The following is a 19,566-nucleotide window of genomic DNA, read 5'->3' on the forward strand; positions in this document are numbered from 1 at the left end:
CCCCAACAAGTCACTGCTGACGACAGCGAAGGGGTTCCTGTGCTGCGAACGTGCGGACAATTTTCCAGGACCGGGGCCCCTAGGACCCGGGGCCCTGGAATCCAGCGGCCGGGAGTAAATGTCTCTGCCTCCTGCTGCTGTTGCTGCTGCTCGTGGTGGAAATGGGTTTGACTGTGCAGTGACGTCACGCGGAGATTAGCGTAGCTCTACGCGCGACGTTCAGCTGGGGTTGTGTCACGCGCCAAGCGTGTTGGCCGTGACGCACGGACCCCTGATTACTCTAATTCACACTCCGGGAAACAATTTATTTTATAGTTTAACAATAACAGATTTGTAAGAAAGCAGTTTTTTAATGTTTAAGTGGCTCAATCACAGAATTATGGGCATTTTGTTTGTTTCCTTCTTATGGCACTTACTTGTCAACATGTCCTAATTAAGCTTTACTCTTTATTCGTGTGTTTTTACACTCGTTCGTGTAAGATTCATTTACTCTGAGCACATGTGCCTGATCTCATCGGATGTCGGAGACTTCGGAGCTTTGAGCCCGGTTTGTGCTTGGATCGGCCACTTCCAGGGCTTGCCTCTTGTCGTCGGTGCGTGGCCATGGGCATGTTTTGAGGTGGCCATGCGAAGGCAGTACAGCGATGGGCTCAGTCTACAAATGAACCTTATGGCGGGACCCCGGGGTCCCGAATAAACGGAAGTCAAAATAGTAATTTATTTATTTATTTTTGGCGACTCCATCCCACCGCACACACAAACGCCGCTACCCACCTGGCGCGGATCATTCTGTTGTCATGTCGTCCAAGCGCAGCGAGGACCCTAATCATCAACAAAACTTTGCAACTTTGATTAGCGCATCGTGTAGAACTCGTTGAGAGGAGTAGATTTCCATATCGTTCTCCTTCAACAGACATAAAATGACATCGCAACGCAGTTAATGCGAGAGCCGGGGGCTTATGGGACCCCGAGGTTCCATATCGATTTGGTCTGCCTGAATTTCATCTCTCCGTTTGGGACTTTGAGTGCTCTCCCATTCTCGGTGTGACGGTGTTCTCCAGGTCACTCCAGTTTCTTCCCACTCCTCCACGGGCCACAGCAGACATTGGTACCACCACCTAAGTAAGATAGCAAAAACTTCAGTAGTACCGATCTATTTACACGGCTAATGAGAGTGAATTACTTGATAACCCCATTCGTTTCAAATTGTTATCGCACAATTCACTGTTATTGATCACTTAAATAAATTGGAACCGGCTAAAATACTTGGTCTGGGCTCGTAAACTACGCTGCCAAATACTCGTTCGTGAAATTGGCCAAATGTACCAATGTAGGACCCTCCTGATGACAGACTTTAATCTGGAGGATTTTAGGGTCAATAATTGGCATTGTTAATTATCACTATTTTCTGTTTATTTTTGATCCCCTGTATTATTTGTCACGCTCTTTAGCAGAGTGCTCAACACACGGCCTTAGTTGGGCTTTTTTATTTTGGTTTTTGAACATTTCCACTGAACTCCAAAGCATCCTAAACAATCGTGGTGGTGTAGGCAACTCGTGGTTACCCACAGCACAAACATAATTGTCTGTCGAAGTATGTCTCTTATTCTGAAGTTGGTAATAATTAACTGGCAACTTTGTACCCAAAGCACACCATGGGAAGGGGAGAGTACAGAACATAAATGAGAAAGGAAAGAGAAATGAGAACGAATCGGAAATAGGAAGAGCAACTGAGAAATGGCAGGAAAGATGAGGCTACTGAGGACCTCGACGCTGCACGGACCGGAGTCTGTTTTCACAGTGGGCGGTGGGTGAGGAAAGGGATTCATCGTGGGTGTGGTCACACACATTTCAAGTGGTGTACGGGCGGGCCTGGGCTGATTTAGAGAGAGAGATGATGCATCTGCAGTCCATGTGCTGTGTGTGATGAGTGCGTGAAGGATGTTGTGTTATAAACTCCCTGATCATCTTCACTTGGTAAAGCACTTGAAGTTAAAATGATGTTTGGTTATTGAAGGGGCACTACAATACCATAATAATTACAGTGCAGTTTTAGACAGGAAAGCCTTGCTTAACTTCGCCAATCATTTTCAGAGCAAAGTCTTTGGTTTATCACCACTTATCTGTGGATTTTTTTTTATCTTTATGTAGTTTTAAAATATTTTTTGTGATTTTTCAGATTCCCCCCAATTATTTCCAGTTGGCAGACAAACAACAACTTTTGCCATCACACCCTCTTGTTCTGCGGGGTCAGTTCCACAAGGAAATTCAGATTCGCTGCCAGCAGTGCGTGGCGGCACGGACTAACTCGTAGAACGTCCCTGTCGCGTTCTCCCGTAACACGGCGAGAGCTGGTAACCGTGGCTACATTCCTCGTAGCCCACTCACGTTTTACATTTGGATCGGAGGTCTGGGCCTAAACATGCAAACAGGAAGAATCAGATTTTATGGTAAGAGCCTGGGGTTTTTGGGTTTAGTGCGTGTGTGTGTTTAGCATGTGTGTGTTTTTAGCGTGTGTGGTGAGAGGTAGTGTGCTACGAACCCAGCGGCCCGAGTTCAATTCCCACTCGTGATCAACACCAGTGATGATTATCTGAACTGGTCCTGGACCTCCCCTAGGTCGACTCGGCCTCAAATTAATACGTAGTGCGGTGTGTAAAAATCATCGCCACTGGGGAGAAAAAAAGGCGGTCGAGCGTGGTGCTGGCCACCCACCCCCCTGTGTACCGGTGCTCGCGAACAGCACTTACCCCAACAGTCTGTTAAGGCTATACGGGGGATCTTTGTCTTTGCGCGTGTGTGTGTAGCATTCCCTGGGAATGTCTTGTAGGGCTACTGCTGCCACTGCTGCTGTTGTGTTTTTTGTAAGCACAGGATGTGCACATGTTACTTTTTTTGTTACAAAAAAAAACATGTATTGTCTTATTATGTTAACCCTTCCGTCACTGAAATACCCGGTTGTTTTTCTTTGTCATGTCACTCGAAAAAATATATTTAAACTATGCATAGAATACCGATGGTGTGTGTATTCAGGTTAGCAGTTTGGGAATAGAATCCCAAGTTGGTTAATAACCCCACCCTCTACGCGGCACAAACAGGGAGCACTGCGTAGCCTTAGAATAAAACATCTATATTAGGTGACGTTTTGGTCACTGGCCCTTCTTTTGTAGCAAACTCTTTACACTCAATTAGGAGAGGATGAAACTACTTTCGCACTTGGCCCGTAACAATTCACCCCCTCCAACTGTTCGATACATGATTGCAATTTGGCATCGCAATTCGATATAAGAATCAAATCAATGTTTTTCTCACCTCTTGTGTCATCTATTCTCATGCTTTCCTCCGATTTCCTTCCCCCGCACCTGCGATTAGCACGGTTGGCTATGTACGGTGCAAAAGAAGTTCAACATACATACTTCCCGTTAGCTTCATTGTACAATTGGCATTTAATCAGTAGGCATGTTGCCATTTGCCACACGGCAATCTTACAAACTCTTCACGACTCAGGACAGATTTTTTACAATGTTTTGTCTTTAACGATTTTAGTATATCCAAGTTTTTTGAGTCTCGTTTATTAGCCCAAATGTAATATTCGTAGATAATTTAACTTTTAGTGTCAGTGCATCCAAAAATGATACATTCTTACACGTGCGATTCAGTTGCATATAACACGAGCTTTTTAGGACGACACTCGTTTACCCAGGAAAGCCTCGCCAAATCTCAAGAATGTGAAGCCAAGGCTTCACAGTGGGGGGACGCTGATTGTTATTTAGATTCCGATTGAGTACAGATGCATCATTACACCCCTAATAATTAATTGGCACACATTGTAAACAATGAATGTCTGCTCGCTGGTTCGGTGTGCATGTCGCGAGTAGTTTTAACGGATTCATCGCTGCATACCTTGAGTACGATTCACTTTGATTGGGGCGCCACGGTAGCGATATGTTATCTGCCTCGCCCGGTTTACAGAGGGTCGTGGGTTCGATCCCGACCCCGATGCCTGTATATTTGGAGTTTGCATGTTCTCCCTATGGTCGTGTGGATTTTTCTCCGGGTCCTTTGGTTTTTCCCTCCAAATTTAGAAGCATGTTAGAGAATTTGGCTGCTATAAATTTCCACATGATAATAAGCCAATTCATTGGGCTATCATTCTTGGCCAGGTCGATTCTGTAAAAGAGCTTTACAGCTCAGTGGGCCTTAACTGGTCAAATGAAAAACAGTTTAGTTTCAGGTTGTTCACTGCGCACGTGGTGGGCTTGCAGCACAGATGTGGGAGCCCGCAATCCAAACACCGCTTCTAATCGTCACTGGTTTGGTACTGTGACATGGGCATTGGCCACCCTGAAAATGACCCAGCCCAGGGCTCGAACCCAGTTTATTCAGAGATACTGGCCCAAGGCTTGTGATGCAAGCAGAGCATTAACTCCCCATGACACACCATCTCTTCTTTTGGGTACAACGCTCAAGGCGGTATGCGAAATGCAAAATGTACTGAAGGTCATTTTACCGTATCAGCAACCTCGGTGTCATCGTTAAGTGCACGTCATCGCTGTCATCATCACCGTCATTATCGTCGTCATCACCGTCATCGCCGTGCATGCATCAGAATTTGGGTAAGCACTGTTTGACCAACAGAGGCTTACGCATACAGGAAGAGAGAAATTACTAATGCAGGGGTGATTACTAAAATCGGTTCACGACATCAGCAGACACTGACCTAGTCTACAAGTGCAATGATTATGGTTGTTTGGGTGCAGGGGGGGGAGGGATAATCGCTGCGCCAAAAACCCAAGTCAGATCCTGGAGTCAAATCCCCTGCAGTGTATCTGGTGGACAGTGCTCCGTCAATAACAAGTATAACAGGTCGATGCGTCTCGTAAAATACTATGTTCCAAAAAAGCACTCCAGACTCAGCGGTGCTGGCTGTACAAACCCCGCGACCGAAAGGCAGCGATCGTTCATCGTGGGGAGCCCCGGGGTGTGTGGAGGACTGTGGAGTAGCGAGAAGCTACTAGCAGACTCCACGCGCGTGAACCGCAGTAGGCCGAAACTCAAGCTTGTGAGCCATGTGTCCATCCAGTCACTGCATCGGCCACTTTGTTATAACCTGTGCACCTTTACATCTATGCGACAATATAGTTGAGTTTTTAGTTTTGTTTACCCGAGAACTCTCGAGGAGCAGGATGCATCTCATCTGAAAAGTGATTTGACTCACCAAAATGACAAAAGCAAAACAAAGTAAATATAAACATCGCAGAAGCAACTGTGCCACAAGAGGAATCTCAAACATCTCCCAAACATTACATTGGTGCTAAATAATATCTTCCCTGTAGCGCAAGTCAGCTTGGACAGATAATTTTCTGACTGATCGTAATACAATTAATTTTCAAGATTGTGTTCCACTGGTGAGCCTTGAGGCATGTAGATACTTGACGTGATTTCGGTTTTTTTAGAGTCACGGTGTTCTTCCCACAGACGCACACCGGTTCCCTCTCAGCAATCTACTTCTGTTTACTCAAACACCTCCACAATGTCCACCTCATCTGTCTTCGCTCTCCCGTCACCCTGCATTACTGCTCACGGTAGAACTCTCAACAGCGCCACTCACAACCCCTTCCTCCTCTCTGCACCGAGGAGCCAGGCCGTGGCCACTGCCAGCCGGAGCTTCTCTGTGGCAGCCCCCGCTGTCTGGAACGCGGCCATCATCATTGTCATCATCATCATTGTTCCCACTGCTGCTGCGCATTCGCAGCAGCAGCGTTCAAGTCTCCACTGACTTTTAAAAAAGACTTAAAGGCTCCCACCTATCTCTTAAAAGTTCCACCAACTCTCTTGCCTGATTTTTGAGCAACACTGAGATTGGCCCCGTACCTCAGACTCTGTCACTTCCGTGAATTATTGCGTGCATTATAAACTGCTTTACTTTTATTTATATGACATGCCTGAACATTGCAAGCCCAACCTAGGGTATCCTTGGAAGGGTCCCAGCCGAGGCTTCCCCAGGCAAAGAGCGCTTTCTGTCTCGAGCTATCGTCACGCGATGGCTGTGAAACCCGGAATTCTATTTTCTAAACTATTTTTTATTTTACCAGATAAGGCCCACTGAGCTATATAGGTCTTTTTCAGAAGCGACCTGGCCACTAATGATAGCCCAATGAAGTGGCTTATCACGTGGAAATTTATAGCAGCCAAATACTCTCAACGCACGTTTCTAATTGTGGAGGGACAAAGTGGAGGACCCGGAGAAAAATTCACGTGACCACGGGGAGAACACACAAACTCCAAATTTATAGGCGTTCGGGTTGGGATCGAACCCACGTCCTCCTGTATACCAGGCGAGGTAGTTAACATCTGGCCACCACGGCACCATTCTGAGACGGGCACGCCGGCCCGCGAGACCGGCGGAGAAAGCGAACATCTACTGCCTGCATTGTCTGTTCTCTTTCACCCAGCGCTAACCTTTCACATCATCTCGCACAGGAATGAAAATCATACACACACACATGGAAAATCTTGTACGTGTGAGGAAGTGTTGTTTTTTTATGACTTCCAGTTCTTGCCGGGTCGCCCTGTGGGATACAGCACTCAAGGCACCTTTGTAAGGTCGCCAATACAATGAGTGGCACCACTTCATAGCAGGCCCACTTTGGTGCTTCTCTGCTCGCCACTGTCATAGTAATGTGGAATATCCACTACTAGTGTCAGGGAAATTATTGTAAATCAGCTCCATCCAAGGCCAGCATCGGGTGCTTTGGGTAGAGTTGATGGGCCTTGCAAAGATCATTGCGCAGCTGCCAGTAGATGGAAGTACATGAAGTAGGTTGCTCGCGAACACTGAATGTTTTCAATCATCTTCCCCATCATTTTTTATTTACAACCTTTTATAAATTCACTGCTGGATGAAAACCTCCCCAACACCGTGCTGGTCGGTGCGGGTCGTTGAAAGTGGATTTGGGGGGGAAGGCTGTACGAACCGGTTTAGATACCACCTTCGAGGCCGGGAATCAAATTCTGATTGCAGTGTTTGTAGCCCAGCGCACTAATTACTACACTGCAGCTCGCCTCGTGTGTCTGGCCACAGCCGGACGGCGCCGATGGAGCTTGCTGTAGTCCAGCACTGTGGAGGGAGGCGAGGGTTGGTGGGCCAACCCTCGCCTGGCTGCCTTGCAACTTTTGTCGGCGTTTCTTCAGCAATTGCGATCGGTGCAATTTGGACGAATGGCGCAGATGTATAAAACGAACAGTCAAATTCTCCATTACGTAACTTGCTTGTACGTGGACGTGAGCAAAGCCAGTATGGCTGTCCCGTGTTTTGCGGTCAAACACAGTCTCTGTCTCTCTTTCTCTGAGATTCCCACGTGGGGGAGGGGAGGGGAAGAGCCCCAAGGTGTCTGGGAGAGCCCCCCCCCCACTCTCTCACAATACCCACACCGAGCATCCCCTCCCGTCGGCAGTTCCCCTCTTTAACACGGCCGCCTTTCTTGTGGGAAGAGTCCTGATTTAGCGCGCGGGCGGGCTGGCGGACGTGGCGGCAGGTGCAGTCCCCGTGGGGGGGGAGCCGGCTGGGAAGTTGTGCACGCGTCACCGCGCTCGTCACAGGGATTGGGAGCGGGCGGTGGCTCGCGAGAGACGGGATGCTGCTGGCTCGGGCCCTCACCGCTTGGGAGTACGGGCACACTTCTACCGTCCGGCACTTCGGAGGCGACGGTGGACATCTGTGGAAAAGAGCTTTACAGCTCATTATATTTCTCCGGTATGAATAAGTATTCTGATTTTGATTCAGGTTAGCGAGCCAACGCAGATTTGCGGGATTCCCAAACCCCGCCAGGCCTCGAATTGGCCAGGAGATGGCAGTACAGCAAGCGAGCTTGTGAAGCCTGGCTCTGCGCGACCAGTGTTCCTCCATATTTGCAAAACACTCCCTTTAATATCGATTTGGTCACTGCAGGCCATGGCGTTGAGACGTTTTCCGTGCTCGCAAAATAATGTACACGTCGACCGAGTATAGAAACATGCGTCTGGAGTATTTTAAGCCGCTTCCTTGAGCTGTAGTTTGTAGCCAGGTCGCTTCTGAGAAAGAGCTGCGTCGCTCAGTGGGCCTTTCCTGGTAAAATATTTTTTACAAATAATGTATAGTTTTCTGCAACGAGCGACGATCGCGCTACTGGCGGTGCAACGCCAATGCCCCAAAACGATCTTCCTCCACCGGGTTTTACGGTTAGAGAGGAGAAGGGGTGGGCGAGCGGCTCCAGCCGGCACGAATCCACGTTGGCACTGGTACCCGTGCGGTTCCTGGTCAACGATTCCAGACGGGAAGCAGGGCTCTCTCGGCTTGAAACAAGGATGGCTATTCTTGTTTTTTTATTTTTTCTCTCGGCAACGAAAGTGTCGCTGGCGGGACGTTAATGAGATTGTGATGCGTGCCGCCCTTCTCCCGGAAAGAAAAAAAACAATCGCCACAACTCCCCCGTGCGCGCCACGCCGTTGCGTCGCTCGCGACTTCACGCTGGCAGCTGCTTCCGCGGCGCGTGAATTGAGGTCGCGTAAGAGCGTTGCCTGCGAGCAAAGTCACCCGCGATGCCCCCCTTCGATCTCGTTTCCTCTCGCCAACTCGGCAGGCTGGGGGGCCTGCCGGCAGCACTCGGACGGGTGACCGCCGTGCACCGACGCCGTAGGGCTACGCGATGGTCATCGGCAGCAGCAAGTGAGGCATCGTTGTGCTGCACTTATTATGTCCCTCGCCTATCGGCCCTCCCTTCAACCCGCTGGACGAGGGGGTGGCCCTCGTCCAGCGGTCTGCCGACTGAAGGGGCGCCCGTACTTGTAGCCCACGCGCAATGTGCGGGCCGCGTGTGACCCTCGCTGTCGGGGACGGCGTGAGCCCTTGTGACCCCGCATCAAGCCGTTTCGAGAGAGTCTCTGAAATATCTCGCTTACTTAAATGTATGTTTTTTTATTTTGCGTAAACAAAAATAAATAACTAACTTGGCACGAACACGACGGAGGGCAAGGGATCGTTGGGGACATGTGCCAGCACGCACCTCGTTACCGCTTCCTTCGGTGCGCCACATCCCCCGGTGTTGTTGCAAATTCAATACCCCACTTCCCGCAATCCAACCGCTTTTACACCACACAACACAATCGGTGCTTGCAGAGCATCTCAAATTGCTATGCAATATGAGGTGCACCGAGCATCGCTGTAGGAAGCAACATTTGCGGGATGGAGAGGTCAATGAGGAGGAGGAAGAGGAGAGCAGAGCTATCGCGCTGTGCAAATAAATGTTATTGCCGCAGGCTTCGGTGATGTGGCTGGGCCAGGTTGTTGTCAGCGTTGCGAGCTCGGTGCTCTGGCAGGCGCATCATTGGACGCTTGTCCTACCCCCCCCCCGCACCACTCCCGGTCCCCCCGCCGGCTCTTGATGTCACGATCAACAACTGACCGTGGTTCTCACGCCACAAGACACATTCCCGCCACTCTGCTCAAGAATTACTTGCATCCTGTTTTCTGCAAAAAGCTTGGCTTGTGCACACGTGCATGGACGAGCTTCATGGCCGGGAAACAGTGACCTGGTTTGTTGATCCCCCCCCCCTCCCACCCCGTATTTGTATTTTGTAAAAAAAAATGTTGTTTGCTTTTCCCACTGGGAGATGCTGCTGATGCTGCTGCTGCTGCTGCTCTGGGTGTCATTTAGCAACGCACGAGGGGGCAGCACCGGTGATGTCTGAGCAGTTCGCTGCCAGGAATCTCGCCGACCGGCGTGGCGAAGCATGGTCAAACAACTCCGCCTGGACCGGCGCGACTCGCACGAGGGCCTCTGCGTAGCAGTCGTTGACAAAGTTCTGATAAGTCGTTGAGTTTTAAAAACAAAGCATCAAACAAAGATCCCCCGTATAGCCTGCACAGACTGTTGGGGCAAGTGGTGTGGGCAAACACCTAATGAAGGCCGGGCATGGCTCACGAAGGGGGTGGGTGGCCAGCACCACACCCGGCCGCCATTGTCTTCCCAGTGGCGATAATTTCGCACCGCAGCAGGTACTAATTTGAGGCTGAGTCGACCTAGGGGGAGGCCCAGGACCGATTCAGATAATCGTCACTAGTGTCATCCGTGAGCAGGAATCCAACTTGGGTAGCGCAGCGTGCTAACCGCCATGCTATCGCTCCCCACAATCAGCCACCATCTTTCCACTGTTGGTTTCAGGTCTCTCAATTCCGGCGCCAGTCTCTCACAATGTGACGATGCAACAATTCACGTGGCACACATGCTGATTTCATTTCTCCATCCCCACGGCGTACGTGCTCTCGGGGTGCGTTCTTGCATTTGGCTGCCGCTCTGTCGACCACCGGCCAGCGTCCCATCTGGGCGAAGTGTCCTGCCCCAGTCATTTTTTCCTCACGGTCAATGTGCCGTCGTGTGTACATCCTCTCATCCATGTTTTCCTCTCTATCATTATAATGCAAAGCGTGCAGCGATCTACGCCTCTTTGGACGCTTTTGTTCAGTCTTTTTCAACGTTCACTGTTTCTCAAAAAATTCATAGCAGGTGCTATACGTCCATTTAAACTTTCTAAACCAAACTTTCTGAACTTGACTTTCTAAAATTTGAAGGCTGTGGGAGAAACGTTTCAAGTTGGTCTGTGCGACCGCCATGTTTTTATCTTGACTTACAGCTTTCGTAACTGCAGGAATTAATCTTCTTTGGGTCTTTCGGTAAAGTCACGTAGATAGGTTCAAAGAAAATAACCAAAAACTACGACGTTTCGATCGCAATACAAGCGGTCATAGTGATGACGTCGTGATGACGACCGCTTGTGTTGCGATCGAAATGTCGTAGTTTTTGTTATTTTCTTTGAACCGATCTACGTGACTTTACCGAAAGACCCAAAGAATACGCCTTGTTTTTGTTTTGCCTTTGTCTCGGTGCGGCGCGCTCACGTGCCGTGGCCAGGAGGCCTAGAATGCCGTGTTTCTGTTTACGTGTTCCACTTTGTGCCCTCGCCAGGGACCCCAGCATCAAAGAGAATAACATTTCTTGTTGTGGCTGCTGCAGTCGCGAATCCCAACAAGCAGTTGAGCAGCGATCAGAGAATCATTCGCGTTTGATTCCAATTATACATTGCAGCACAGAGACATCGTCACTTCCATTGGCGTCCTTTGTAATGGAGCAATTAAACAGGAACCTCGTTTTGGTTTTTGAATACAGGTGCACGCGGAGAATTCTGTGGATTTAATAGGGTAAGCAACTTCGAAGTTTTTAATAGGACATGGAAAGACAGCTGCCGATGTCATTTGGCAGAGTAGGTTGCGATGTCCGAGGCCTTTATACAACAAGTTGGCGGACAGCCGATTGTCGCCCGTGCAATGACCGTGTGGCCTGGCAGAAAGAAGGAGGTGATGGGGAGGAGAGAGGTGGTGGGGGCAGCTTTGCTGTGAGTGTGATCACCTCTTTGATGCTGAATTGCACGGGACCTTTTTGATATCTCACCCTTGAGCGCTTTGGCCCATGGGAGAAAACAACGGTGCGTGGAGAAATGCGCACGCACACACGGACGCACGCACGAGGGGGGGGGGAACGGCCGCTACCTGAGCCGCAGCTTCGCCCGGCCATGAGGCGTCGAGATGCAGGAGGTCGTAGGTTCGATCCCAACCCTGATGCCTACTGTATATTTGGAGTTTGCATCTTCTCCCCGTTTTCGCGTGGATTTTTCTCTGGGTCCTCCAGTTTTTCCCTCCACACTGGAGCGAGCTCTAGAGGGTAGTTTGCCTATACCTCGTACCCACACTTTACCCCACCATTGGTTTAACTCCCGCGCCAGACGATGGAATTGGGCGCAATGCGCGGCTGTATCAGGAGTTGAGCCTTCACCCAAGTCGTAAAGGGACTCATGCGCTGAACATTTGACTCAACGGCGTCCCCGACTTGCGGATTATTTAAATTAAAATTACGCTCCGTCGTGCTGATTCGCGTGTGGGGGTTTTTTGGTTGCGTGCGCTCCCCCCCCCGATATTTTTGGCAAAAACGTGACTCTGTGGCTGCATAGCCAAACAATGTGGAGCATCGCAAAGGCGATTTGCGGCTCAGCCGTCGTATCAGGATGTGATCATTGCCCCCTAATTTTGCGAGTCTAAAAAAAGGCAGGTGGTGACTCAAGTGACCAGCGTGGCTCGTTGTCGCTCGTCTCATGGACTTTGGCTAAAATGCTAAATAAAATCGATTATAGTAAAAAAAATTTCCATATTAATTTATATTACTATAATGCTTTTGATCATCTCATGAGACAATGCAAATTAACTTTGTAATGTTTTCAGATAGCAGTGCATCACCCTGTGCCGGAGATTGGCCACGATGGAAGAAGTCACAAAACCGCTTTCGAAGTCACTGCTGTCAGTCCATTGATCCACACTGGAGTGTTTTGACTGTCGCACGCTGAACAATGTAACGCATTTCATCATCAGAGATGGAAATAAGCCAAATGAAAAAGTAACAAAAATATGATTTAGCATGGACTGAGACCACCAAATGTACACGTTGAAAGCCTCATTTAATCACGAAATAATAATTTGCGTCGTAGACACAAATGATTAAATTAACAAATTAAAGTACAAATTAAACAAAGTAAATAAGGAGGACAGACAATTGGATAGGGCGCCACGGTGGTTAGGAGATGTTGACTCCCTCGCCTGGTATACAGGAGGTTGTGGGTTTCATCCCGACCCCGATGCCTGTATATTTGGAGTTTGCGTGTTCTCCCTGTGGTCGCGTGGATTTTTCTCCGTTGGCTCCAGTTTTTCCCTCCACATTTAGAAACTTGCATTTTAGAATATTTTTCTGCTATAAATGTCCACATGATAAGCCACTTTATTGAGCTATCATTTGTGGCCAGGTCGCTTCTGAGTTATGTAACTCAATGGGCCTTGGTAAAATAAACAAATACTCTAGTTTTATTCGTTTAGAAAAAAATTCACACATCCCATCAGTCGCACGGCCTTCTGCTGAGTACATAATTTGGGCAGCATTGGTTCAACGCACGCAAACGCTGAACCAGTTGCAACTTTCTGGTCGCATCAGCATAGTTATATTTTCTTGAACCAATTTTGGCGAACTACCAGATGTTTGTAGGCAAGCGACCCCTCTCCCGTTAGATATGGGTCCTAGTTGGATGCAACACTGTGTAATACATCACACTAAATAATTGTTACGAGTGACTAAAACCCAGAGTGGAATCCAGGATCTCGGTGCTGCCAGCATGAGCTCTCTGAGTCACCCAGCCACCCAATGAATTAGGATTTTTTTTAATCTCAAAGACCCGATGACTTTTTTTACGCAAGAGAAGAATATTTATTTGTTAATTTACTAGTTTCTAGCCTCGTCCTTTTTGTTGTCCGTGAGCTGCGTTTACAGTCTTTGTGCACCGTGTATTTCCGAGCTTCTTGTTTACACCATACGTGGTGTTGGTGTCATGTCCTGTTTGCCCGTGCGACCTCTTTCCATGGTGAAATGTGCGTGCGTACGTGCGCGCGTGAGAATAAGCGCGCACGCGCGTGTGTGTGTGTGTGTGTGCGGGTGTGGGGAATAGTGGCGCTGTGAACTCTGTGTGCACACGTTTGTGTGTAGGTCTTGGTTTTATGAGCAGCAGCAGTGTAGCGGTGAGCGTGCTGAGCTGCTAACCTGTCAACCCGAGTTGGATTCAAACTCACGGCCAATACAAGTGACGATTATCTGAATCGGTCCTGGGGTCAACTCTGCCTCAAATGAGTACCTGGTGTGATATGTAAACATCGTCACTGGAGAGACAAAGGCGGCCAGGTGTGATGCTGGCCACCCACCCCCTCGTGTGCCGTTCTGGCCTTCATAGGTGCTCTCGAACAGCACTTGCCCCAACAGTCTGTTGAGGCTATACAGGGGATTTTTGTCTTGGTGTGTTCATCAGTGTTTTCATATGTGGGTCATTTTGTGCAAGCAGGCGGCCAGTTGTGGTGCTGGCCACCCACCCCCTCGTTTGCCTTTCCGGCCTTCATGGGCGCTGGCTCCTGGCACTTGCCCCAAAGGGTTGTTAAGGAGGGGATCTTTGCCTTTTGTGTTCATGCGTGTAGCCAAGCTGGAGCGGTTCGAGGTGCCGGTCAAGGTGCGCCTGAGCCCCAACGCGTGGACCCCCGAGACCGGCCTCGTCACCGATGCGTTCAAGCTCAAGCGCAAGGAGATCAAGCGCTTCTTTGAGAAGGACATCGAGCGCATGTACGGCGGGAAGTGACCTCGCGGCGTTGCCCTGCTCTCCCCCCTGCCACGCGCCCCATTTCCCCTTCTCCCTCCCTTTGCTCTTCAACGCGGTTCGACGCAAACGTGGACAGATTTGTCAGTGGCTCAGACTGTCCGTTGGTAAGCCGGAATCATTTAATAAACCGTGCGATGCTTGGGGGCGGTTGGGGGGGTCGGTGGCGGGGAAGTTGGGGGCCAGTTGGAGGAGTCGTTTGGGGGGCGGTTGTGGGGGCGGTTGTGCTCTTGTCGCCGTCTCTTCTCGGCATGCTCGAGCGACAGGGATGGTTCGCGGGGCTTGTCAAGGCCGTATTGGAGCGGAACGCCGAGCCAGGCGGGCGCTCGCGTTTCCCCCATCCCCGCGTGACGGAGCGGCCACGTTCCGGCGCAGCGATTCGTCCGTTGCGTTAAACATTCTTACGCTCACGATAATGTGTTTCGAATCGTGTGTGCAAGAATCGATTTATTTGAATGATTGTAATGTTTAAGAATTCGATCAGAAGTGCAATTCGTATCCTGAACGCTACATTTAGGCTGTTGGAGAGAGGAAAGAAAAACTACAAAACGAGATGGAATGAAACAAGATGATAAGGAATCCGTTGTTTTACCACAATCCCATCGAATGCACTAATAGACAAGTGTGGGCCGGGTTCATTCTCATAAGGACTCCTCAGCACAGCGTGGTCCCCAATGCTGCTCACTGCTCACTGCTGCCAAGTGTGTGCCGATGGGAAGCGTAGAGAACGTGGAGCCCCCCCCCCCCCCCATCGGGTGCTTCCACCTCCACTGCGTCGCGGCAGTCTCCTCCCGGCACTCGCGGCTCCGCCCGTCAAAACATCGCGGGGAAATTGGCCAAACATCCCAAATTGTGAGTCTCGTGACATGTTGAGTCACGAGATAATAATACGAATAATAAGTAAAGCACGTGCTTGCTTGGGTGACACCTTTCTAAGTCTCGAGGCGTTTTCAAGGGGTTACGAGGATGTTTGGCCAAATTCTGTCACGAAAATGCTTTTGCGTACGGTAGTCGGCTGTAACGTGCGGCGAGAACGTTGTGCCTGCGAGGGACTGACGGCTGAAGGGCCACAAAGGCAGCTTTTGCGGTCCCTTCATTTTTATCTTTTAACGCACCAACTGCACGCACCACGGATCTCAGCTGTGCCGGCTCCGGGGTTCTCCTCTTCCAGTCTCCACGCCGTCCTCGTCCCATGGAAACAGAATAACGCAGCCGGTACCCGCAAGCATCCACGTGGTCGGATCAGGCGCGCGAGGAAGCCCGTGTTAACACCGCGGGCGCCGTTGTGGCGAGATGTTAACTCCCTCGCCTGGTGTGCAAGAGGTCGTGGGTTCAATCCTGACCCCGACGCCTGCTGCTGTATATTTTGAGTTTGCATGTTTTCCCTGTGGTCACGTGGATCTTTTCTCCGGGTCGTCTGGTTTTTCCTTCCACATTTAGAATCAACTTGCGTTTATTGAGTATTTGGCTGCTATAAATTTTCACATGATGATGATCAGCCACTTCATTGAGCTATCATTTGTGATGGCCAGGTCAAATCAAGTCTCACCCGTCCCCAGATCCCCTCACGTGGCCACGCAGTGAGGGTGTTGGGAGCGAGTGGAGGGCTGCCAGCTGTCTCGCGGTCTGGCAGGAGCCACATTGCTCGGTGGCTCTCGATGTGAATTCGTTGGTCTGCTTCGGCTGCTTTGTTGGGCTTCATCGGATTTGAGGGGAATGTTTTTGTATAAATCTGTAAGTGAAAACAAGTGAAAGAATGTATAGCAACTGTTTGCCCAACAAAGCAGGGAGCTGAAAGGGGTTTCACGTTCTGAGTCATTGCCCCTTTTCATTGCTGCCAGTCGTCAATATGAAAGTGGTGAATCTGCTTTTAGGTGAATATTAAAGACCAAGAGAAAATTGCGTTCTGTATTCATCCAAATAATGAAAGCGTTCGTTACAGACTTTCCAGAAACTTCACTTCTGGAAAGTCGGAGCAACTGCGACGTCGCGGAGTGCAGGACATTGTGCGATTGCTGAATTCTTTACGAATCGACAATTTGGTAAAGTGTCTTGGTAGCCTCAGTGAATTCGAGCTGGTAGCCAGTATTGAGAGAGTAGAATCTGACCTCTCTTTCAAAAAGTGATTGATTCTGCTGCATTAACATCAATGGTTATTGTTAGCCACATTCAAACAAAGTGACGTACACTTGTTTTTGTTGGTCCGACCCTTTTAATTCCTGCGTCGAAGTTCATTTGAATTTCTTGGGTCTCACTTGCGTTTGAGCCGGTGAATCTCACGGAGGCTCTCGCCCGGTTGAAATATAAGGGCCTTTCACTTACGAATCGCGGGTGCCGCGGCGATCAAGCGACTTTGCACCGTGAGGCTATCCGATCACCTGCTGTTGCTTGTGAGCATTTGTGACAATCCGCAGAGTAGCACAGACTTGAATCACTGACGGAGAGGGGACGGGGTGGAGGTGCTTGGCTGGCAGAGCTCGGAAACCACGGCCACTCTCCCAGCTTGTGACAATTGGGACCTTCCGAGAGCTTTGCGTTGTTATTGTGTGGACTGTACCCTTGCTACGCTGGAGGGGTGGCATGTCGGTTTAGGGGGGAGGGGGTGACGACAGGAGATATTGCACGCTTTGTTGCCCACTCCCACAAAGTGTCACTCATGACCTGGCCGTTATCATCACATAGCCGTAGCGAATACGGAATGAGTTTTTCAAGTAATGTTATGGCGAAAAAGTGAAAAGCGCGTTGATTTTAAATTCTCGACCGAAGTTAGACAGTCGTTACTAAAACCGACTGACGTGTATGCCGGGAGCAGCAGGGGAGGGGGACGTTAAAAAAGTTTTGAAAAAGACACGTATGTACGCATGTTGAACTTGGTTGGCGCACCGTACGTAGCCAACTGTGCTAGTGGGCAGGGAAGGACAACAAACTAAACACAAAACGCAGTCCTTAAGAAACTAGTTTTCAATTGAAATAAAGTGACACATCAACGGGAAAACTGATCAATGCGCGGCTCACACGAGCGAAAGTTGAGTTTTGCTTAACCATGACCGATCCTTTCGCCATGGCGGTGCTGTTGGTCGACCGCCATCCGCAGCGTGCGTCACAACGCGCCGATGCAGCTAAACGCGACTTTTCCAGCATCCTCGTGTGTGTGTTTTGACCCGATATAATTGATGTCAATCCAGACTGGCGATTGAAACCGCTCATAGTAATCACGCCCATTCACGCCGTGCACACGGTGATCGGTTTGACGCTACTTTACGTGAAATTGAAACAAGACTGCTACTTGATTTCATTTTGTACTTCCTTTTTCAGGAGAGACGCGGCATCACATCGCGAGTGCTCCCGACACAAAACCTCGTGTGGGTTAGGGGTGGGAGGGGGAATTGTCGAGCGTGCAGTGGCCGACACATTGTAGCATACGGATCTATGAGTAACGTTCCGAGGTGCGTGTGTGTGTATATATAGGTGTATGCGTATGCACAAGATGTGTGTTAGGGGTTTTGTCAAAGCCTTGTACTCTCTGAAAGTGCAATTTGTGTTTCACGCAAATACGGACATCCTGCAAAGACGACGCGTGCCGTTCACGAGCTGCGTTGAAGCCACCCACAGCATGATGGACGGACACGCGTGGTCTCTTGCAAGCTCCGCTACTTGGGCTTGCAGGCCCAGTCGTGTGATGTGGCCACTTAGGAAATACGAAAGCATCGTGGATATTATCTCAACGGTTTTGTCAATGATTCGGGTTGGCCAGTGGAGTGTCGCCCTGCTGCCACTAGTGATTCGTGCAGTCGTCTGCTCATTTCTGGCAGCCCTCCTCCTTCCTGATCACACCAGCGAGGTGGTCAAGTTGACTCGCCAATTGTAATGCGGAAAGTAAAAATCCTGGAAGGGGGTTTACTTGGCCCCATCATTCCTTAGAGGTGGATAAAATGAGTATCACCTCGTGGTGAGAATTCAAGAGCAGTCATGTGGATGGAGTGACAGCTCCCCTGCCATAGGAATGTGGAATTGACACTGCTGGTTAAGGGTCATCTCAAGTCACCGCTTGAGATGGGCACCACTTCCATGTAATTAATACAGACGTTAAAGATGCAGTGACATCATCCACAAGAGGAGTCCAATGTGTGCCAGTATCATGATCTGACTCCCAAGTTTGTACGGCTTTAATCACTCCAGTCGATGTGTTTCATTTTTGACCTATCACATTTCATCTGATTTCTACACTCCGTATAAAACATACCGATTATAATTATACATGCAACGATTCACTCCCTTTTGTTACACGACTTGTCACATTTGTTGCAATCCGTTTTGGGAAGTTATTTTTTCTCTCTCGTTCGGTGTCTCGTGGTATTGCTCCCGTCTCCTAGCCTCTACGTAACATTTGCATATAATTTGCATAAATAGTAAATGATGGATTCGCACATGCACTTGTTCGATGCCTTTAACATTAATCCAACAATTGAAATCGAATAATAAACAAGTAAAGACATTTACAGTGCAAATCTTTACCCAGGATAACGTCTCTGCTTCTCAAGACTTTCAGGAGGGTCCTGCTTGAGATGTTTGGTTCGTTGCTTATCGAATATCTGTACAGAACATGCCGGCCTGGGGGGACCGCGAAAGTGCTCAGAGAAACCCCCCCAAACATACAGGGGGTAGAATACCAACGTCTGTGCACCGATTGCCGTAAACCACCATGGGCGAATGTTTGTCGTCCATTGCGAGTGACTCCCAATGGACGACTTTGCGAGTGACTCCCAGTGGACGACTTTGCCTGCTCACGTGGCGAGCGCTCGGTGAGCTTCGTCATAAAGAGCGTCAGCGGCTCGGAGGGAGCCGCTCTTCCCCATCGCCCCCCGAGCCGGTGTTGGTAATTCCACGATCCTGCAGCAGGAGGGAGCAAAATCCTGTCCATAAGGCAACGCCATTGACTTCGGGACAAGAATGGTCATCAATGTTGCATCGTAGCACCGCTGATGCATCCCCTGTATCGGCGGCGGTGCTCGAGCGTTGTTTAGCTGACGCTCGCCGTACCGAGGGGCGATGGGCTGAGTCGACCCTGCCAAGTGGATTTGGACTTTCCGATTGCGAGTCCCCACCCCGCGAGTGGTCGAGTGCTGTATAAATACCATTCCTGGAAAATCTTTCTTTTGTCTCTAAAATCGTCCGTTGCATTACAATGTAATTGTTATTTCCGCAAATGATCTGTCACTAATGCGAAGGAAGTTGACTCAAGATCCTTACTTGGGGTTACAATGCCGCCCCCAGCCCATAGCCCTCGCTATCACC

At 49.5% G+C, this 19,566-nt stretch overlaps 1 protein-coding gene across 3 annotated transcripts in view; it reads left to right on the forward strand.

Annotated features, from left to right (window-relative positions):
- LOC144948968 (long-chain-fatty-acid--CoA ligase 4-like) overlaps positions 1-14,417 on the forward strand; it is a 71,397-nt gene extending 56,980 nt beyond the window's left edge. For all 3 annotated transcript variants that reach the window (XM_078878751.1, XM_078878750.1, XM_078878752.1), the window contains one exon: positions 14,096-14,417. In XM_078878751.1, the coding sequence (XP_078734877.1) occupies positions 14,096-14,253 (158 nt within the window). In that variant the 3' untranslated portion in view covers positions 14,254-14,417. The remainder of the gene's footprint in view (positions 1-14,095) is intronic.
- Positions 14,418-19,566: the final 5,149 nt, after the last annotated feature.

The sequence above is a fragment of the Lampetra fluviatilis genome, chromosome 51, assembly GCF_964198595.1.
Source record: "Lampetra fluviatilis chromosome 51, kcLamFluv1.1, whole genome shotgun sequence".
Lineage (NCBI taxonomy): Eukaryota > Metazoa > Chordata > Hyperoartia > Petromyzontiformes > Petromyzontidae > Lampetra > Lampetra fluviatilis.